Raw genomic sequence first — 6,093 nt, 5'->3', positions numbered from 1 at the left:
AAGCGGAAATTCACATTTTTGTACCATAGTGTGTAAACGCTATAACTTTTACCCAAACCATTTTTTTTTTTTTATCAAAGACATGTAGAACAATAAATTTGGCGAAAAATTTATATATGGATGTCGTTTTTTTTGCAAAATTTTACAGCTGAAAGTGAAAAATGTCATTTTTTTGCAAAAAAATCGTTACATTTTGAATAATAACAAAAAAAATAAAAATGCCAGCAGCAATGAAATACCACCAAATGAAAGCTCCATTAGTGAGAAGAAAAGGAGGTAAAATTCATTTGGGAGGTAAGTTGCATGACCGAGCGATAAACGGTGAAAGTAGTGTAGTGCCGAAGTGTAAAAAGTGCTCTGGTCATGAAGGGGGTTTCACCTAGCGGGGCTGAAGTGGTTAAGCAGGGAACATTTTTTTTTTTTTTTTTTCATCTAAAAATAAGGGACGTTTTCCCTGCTAACCATATGACAACATACAACTACAGGTTTCCATTAGCCATTTCCAACACTGCACGAAGAAGCAGGCACCTCATAAACCCAGTGCTGCCGCACACAACCTTCCCTTAGTCTGACCTTGACTGCTCTACATTATATCACTAGTCTCTCTGCACGTGCAAGAAAAAGGCGGGACGGAGAGGAAGTGAGCGCTAGTGTCGTCGGGAGTTGTAGTTTTCGGCAGTTCAGCTACTGTCCTGCTTATCGTGTGAGAGAGAAATCGCAAACTACATCTCCCAGCATGCACCTGTACCACAGCCAGCGAGCGCTTCCGTCTCCTCCCCTCTGCTCGGGCGGAAGTAAGAGCTGGAGGTTACAGCCGGTGTGCCAGTGTCTCCTTGTCTGCCATCATGTTCGGTCAGGCTGTCCGTAGGTTCACCTCCTCTGCCGTCCGCCGAAGCGGCCACTATGAGGAAGGCCCAGGCAAGGTAACCTGAAGGGAGAGGTTAATGGCGGGTTCTCTTTGGTCACATTTTGCTGTATGGCGGGAGAGAAGATTGAGGTGCGGCCTAGGCCCCGGCTGGGAGGCCTCGCTGCCCTAGGAGGTGGGTAGGTCCCGTGTGATGTCTGCTCCTTGCTGGGACGTGGTACAAGTGATGATAGCATATTAGTATGAGGTGACCTGTGATACTGTAAACGCTTTCTGATGTACCCGCTGTCCTCGGCCTCACACTGATTGATTAAAGACCCTAATAATATCTGGCTGGTTGGGGTCCGACACCCGGGACCTCTGCTGATCACCCGTTTGAGAAGGCAGTTTTTTTGTAGGCAATGTGATGTGGCCCTGGTGAAGCTCAGCCCCATAGAAGGTGACCACCTCTGGTCATTGTGTGAACTATGACTCAGTAAGGTCTTTATTGGAGAATAATCTCATCTGAATGAAATATTACAATTGTCGCACACGGTGCTAACAGCTTCCTTCCCTTTTATTTTAGATTTTGATGTCACAGGCCTGGGCCATGCAGCTCTTCATGTCCTTATGAGATCCCTGGATAAGGACAGGGCGTGATGTCCTGCAGGATTCAGGCCTGTTATTTCAAGCATTGATAACACAGTAAGAAAGGATACTGAAATGGGTTTGTGCTCTTCTCTATCAGTGTTTTATCTACATCTATACGTTTCTGCTCTACTAACCTTATTCTTGGATCTGTTGGCAGCCTCTGCTGGAGTGCAGGTCATGATACGTTCTCAGTCACAGAGAGGGGCATAGCAAGTATTTGGGCTTATTTGCACAAAAATGTTGATGTTCTGCACTAGTACACTCCAGTTTTGAAAAGTGGCGGTGGTTGGCTTGTTGAGCTGATTTAGGGTACTTTCACACTAGCGTTATTCTTTTCAGGCGTTGAGTTCTGTCCTAGGAGTTCAATACCGGAAAAGAACTGATCCGTTATATCCCCATGCATTCTGAATGGAGAGCAATCCGTTCAGGATGTCTTCAGCTCAGTCTCTCTTATGGTATTTGGCTGGAGAAAATACCGCAGTATTTTCTCTGTCCAAAATTCTGGAACACATGCCAGATCTGGCATTAATTTCCATTGTAATGTATTAGTGCCCGGTCTGCATTTACTGATCTGGTCTTCCTGTCTGCGCATGCGCAGACCTTTAAAAATGTGAAGATTATAAATAATTTTCCAGATGACACCAGAGAGATGGATCTAGTATTTCAATGCATTTGTCAGACAGATCCGTCTACAAATGATTTCCGTTTGCATACAGATTTCAATATCCGGCAGCAGAACTGCCTGCCGGCCGGATCCTCCCAACGAAAGTGTGAAAGTACCTTTAAAGGGGCTGTCCAGAAAATACAGCAGAACACCTGTCCATATTGGTTTTGCAGCCCAACTCCATTGAAGTGAATGGGGCGGAGATGCAACACCACACAACCTGTGGACAGATGTGCCACTGTTTAGAATAAAGGGGCCATGCTTTTCTAATCCTGGACAACCCCTTTAACCCAGATTTGACATACAACTCTTGGAAAGCTGCAAACATTTTTGCAGTCTTAGGCCTCTTTCACACTTGCGTTGTCCGGATCCGGCGTGTACTCCACTTGCCGGAATTACACGCCGGATCCGGGAAAAAACGCAAGTGTACTGAAAGTATTTGAAGACAGATCCGTCTTCAAAATGCTTGCAGTGTTACTATGGCACCCAGGACGCTATTAACTTCCTGGTTGCCATAGTAGGAGCGGGGGAGCGGTATACTTACAGTCCGCGCGGCTCCCGGGGCGCTCCAGAGTGACGTCAGAGCGCCCCATGTGCATGGATGATGTGCCATGTGATCACGTCATCCATGAGCGTGGGGCGCCCTGACGTCACTCTGGAGCGCCCCGGGAACTCTGTCGGAAGACAATAACGCAGGTGTGAAAGAGCCCTTACTCCAGTGAAGGGATGGCCTAGGTCAGAGATGGCCAACCTGCGGCTTTCCTGCTGTTGCAAAACTACAGCTCCCAGCATGCCCCGTCTGCCTACAGTAGGGCATGGTGGGAATTGTAGTTTTACAACAGCTGGAGGGCTGCAGGTTGGCCAGCCCTGGCATAGATGGTGGAGAAACTTCTCAAGACAAGTATTAGGTAGATTTGGTAGATCTGTAAGTCTAACATGGTGCAACATTTGGTGCTAATTTCAGCTGCACAGACTTTGGCAAAACTGACTAAAAATCCCCCTTGTGATAAATGTCTCCTCGTCTTTCTTCTCCAGAACATTCCCTTTTCTGTTGAGAACAAGTGGAGACTTCTTGGACTGATGACGGTTTTCTTCGGCAGTGGATTCACCTTTCCCTTTATCATTGTCAGACATCAGTTGTTGAAAAAGTAATTGGTGATGAAGAAAATGTAAAGGTAGGTGTCTTCCCGTCTGTCATGGTGGACTGTTGTGTGCTCCAGTCTAGCCTGTCATGTGAACTGAAGAGGACATACAGCGGACGTCTAGTCATTTGTCTGGATTGTATAGGAAATTCCAAGTAGCAGGTGTGCTTGTCACAAGGGTATTAAGTTCATCTAAATTTCATGAAGATGTGGACAACTGCGCCCTAAACTCTCGTACTATACAGCTCTCCTCACCTGTACGTCAGGTGAACTTGTGCTCTGGGCATCTCAGGTGCCAGCATTTCAAGTTTTTCCTCAAGAAAGTGCCACTTGCATAAAGCTATCCAGAAATGGTAAAATTTCTTCTTACTCGTTCCAAGTGTTGGTTTAGGAGGGCCGCAATACGGCAACGGACGCATGAATAAGCCCATACTATGGAACTGATCTGTGTCCGCTAGCCAGATTTAGGTTTGTCCCAAGTGATCAGAAGGAAAGGTCCAGGTCCATGCCTGGATTATACATCACACCAAGAGCCAAGCGTTTTGGTTTAAGCAACGTGCAGCTCTGTTCTTAGCTCCAGGGGTCAGATGGTTGTAGGATTCTCTAGCTATAATACAAAAATCACTTACATTCCTGGCAGAAATTCTGTAGAATTTGTATTGGCTGCCACAAACTGGTGGCTAGTATACTTATGCAGGAATAGGCCACGCTCAGAGGGCAGTTTGCAGCTAGGGAGTGGATTTTAAGGGTACGTTAACACGTCCCAGTATTTTGTGCTGTGCGGGAGCTTTTATTGTTGTTGGTGAAATGCTCATGATTTCATGCATGACTGAAGTGCTGGGATCTGGTAAATAGATTTGTGCACATGATGATGAGTAACAGTATGAAAATTCATGATACTGTAAACGCTTTCTGATGCACGTGGTTTCTTACTCTTCTGCACGTTATAAATACGTTCTTCTGCCTTCATTCTGAATATTTTTCTCTTTTCAGGTGCCGTGGACCGTCTGTGAAGCAAACCTATCTATTCCCACCATGCCAGCCATGGGTTGTAAATAAACTAATAACACGATACTCTGGTTCTTCCTTTATTCATTTTTCATCATTAAACGCAGTTAGGATGGTGTGCTTGACCCATTGGGGTTACGTTCATAATGATCCTGGGAAAGAGAACCCCTCATCTTCTGCTGTTATGCAGACCACATGCCATTAGTGGCCGTTTGGCTTTAAAGGGAACCTGTCACCTCAAAAGCGCATGTAAAACCACCAGCATTACCTTATAGTATCCCCCAGTCTGTTATTACTGTGTTTGATCCAGTAATCTGATGCTCCATACATGACAAAAACGATGTTTTAATCGCCAACAGCCAGCGGCCTATTTGCTTCAAGTCAAGATAAGCACGCCCCCTAACCGTCCCCTCTTCTGTGAGATTGACATTTTGCAGTGTGGCCTGGAATCGCGTTTGTCTCGCGCATTTTTATGTTGCGTTTTTTTTTAGGTGACAGGTTCCCTTTAAAGCCAAACATGCCAAAATCATTGAAGGGTATTCAAAATGCTCACCCCCCTCCTCTCTCTCCGATCAGTTATTTCAGGGAGCCGCCCACTCGCTGGAGCTCTGAACTCGCCAGCTGGGCCCCTGCAGTTTTCGAAGCACAGCTCCCTACATTGTATAGTGGCTGTGCTTGATATTGCCGGTCAGCTCCATTGACTTGAATGTGACTGATGTACAGGGATGTCACATAGCCAAGAAAGGGGCTGTGGGGCTCCCAGGTGTCTGACACTAATAACCTATCCTGATAATTATTACTGGACAAGCCCTTTAATGGGGGGTGCACTGACACTTAACTAAAACAGAAATGTCAGACGTGCATGCTGTGGTCACGGCTGAATCTGTCGTGATGCTTTTGTGCATACTGCCACTGTTATACACAGTCCTGCTACAACTGCTGCGGTCCTGGCACTTAATGCTGTCTTCTCTGCCATCACTGTGGACCTGCATTTAGACGTGTACCAGCATATTGTATTTTGGGGTGAGTAGCAGCAATTGAAGTCCCAGCTTGTGACGTTGATGTACACATCACCCTCCAGTTACACATCTCTGGGCTGATGGGTATCAAACAGGCACTTCTCTGCAGCAGTTTGTTACAATACTAAGGGCATGTCTGTGGTTTTGTGGCATTATTTGAGCCATCAACAGAAGTGGATGCTGTAGGAAGGTCCTTTCCTGTATTTCTCATTCCTTTCTAGTCCATTTCTACAATAATCTGTGACACTGCCCTAAGGAAGTCTATTGCTTCTTGAGTACGTTCCCCTTCCCCCACCACACCCACTTTTTTAGACCAGGTGTAAGCGAAGGAAATTCAGATTGCAGTGCAAATTACTTTTGACCACAATCTGTGCAAGAAATATGCCTAATATAGGTGTATTATCATAAATGACCCCCATAGTGTATACCTTTTTAGTCTGGGGGAAAATGTCTGCATAATAACTGCTTAAAGGGTTTATTCAGGAATCTGATATTGATGTCCTATCCTCAGGATTGGTCATCAAGGTCAGATTGGCGGGGGTTAGACACCCAGCACCCCCAACTGAGCAGCTACTTGGCTAGGCCGCTGCATGCAGCGGAGCTGTGGTGAGCACTGCCGTCTTTTCACAGCTCGCCAAGTACAGCGCTGTAGACGGCTTTCACTTAAACGGGGCTGTGCTGCACCTACGCCATGTAACAGATGTACAGTGATGTTACTGGCTGGGTCTAAAATGTTTAAATGGCAAAATTATGTGTATGAAAATG

General features: G+C 45.8%; 1 protein-coding gene and 2 non-coding genes across 3 annotated transcripts; all 3 read left to right on the top strand.

Annotated features, from left to right (window-relative positions):
* The first annotated feature begins 764 nt into the window (after positions 1-764).
* Positions 765-4,375, top strand: LOC122935681 (cytochrome c oxidase subunit 7C, mitochondrial). The gene is made up of 3 exons (XM_044291510.1): positions 765-923; positions 3,195-3,334; positions 4,295-4,375. Exons 1-2 carry the CDS (start codon positions 846-848, stop codon positions 3,309-3,311), a joined length of 195 nt encoding a protein of 64 aa, XP_044147445.1. The 5' UTR covers positions 765-845; the 3' UTR covers positions 3,312-3,334; positions 4,295-4,375.
* On the top strand, positions 1,083-1,146 carry LOC122925288. The gene has a single exon (XR_006387599.1). It is a non-coding gene; the product is annotated as a small nucleolar RNA Z39 (small nucleolar RNA).
* On the top strand, positions 4,161-4,221 carry LOC122925289. Its single transcript, XR_006387600.1, has one exon. It is a non-coding gene; the product is annotated as a small nucleolar RNA Z39 (small nucleolar RNA).
* Positions 4,376-6,093: the final 1,718 nt, after the last annotated feature.

This window comes from Bufo gargarizans, chromosome 1, assembly GCF_014858855.1.
Source record: "Bufo gargarizans isolate SCDJY-AF-19 chromosome 1, ASM1485885v1, whole genome shotgun sequence".
In the NCBI taxonomy this organism is placed as follows: Eukaryota; Metazoa; Chordata; class Amphibia; order Anura; family Bufonidae; genus Bufo; species Bufo gargarizans.
Note: the sequence above shows the minus strand (reverse complement) of the source record. Positions and strands in the feature narration are given on the sequence as shown.

Coding starts and splice junctions, on each gene's coding strand:
- LOC122935681 (XM_044291510.1), top strand. CDS start 846: ATGTTCGGTCAGGCTGTCCGTAGGTTCACCTCCTCTGCCGTCCGCCGA. Junction 924..3,194: donor ATGAGGAAGGCCCAGGCAAG/GTAACCTGAAGG, acceptor TTTCTTCTCCAG/AACATTCCCTTTTCTGTTGA.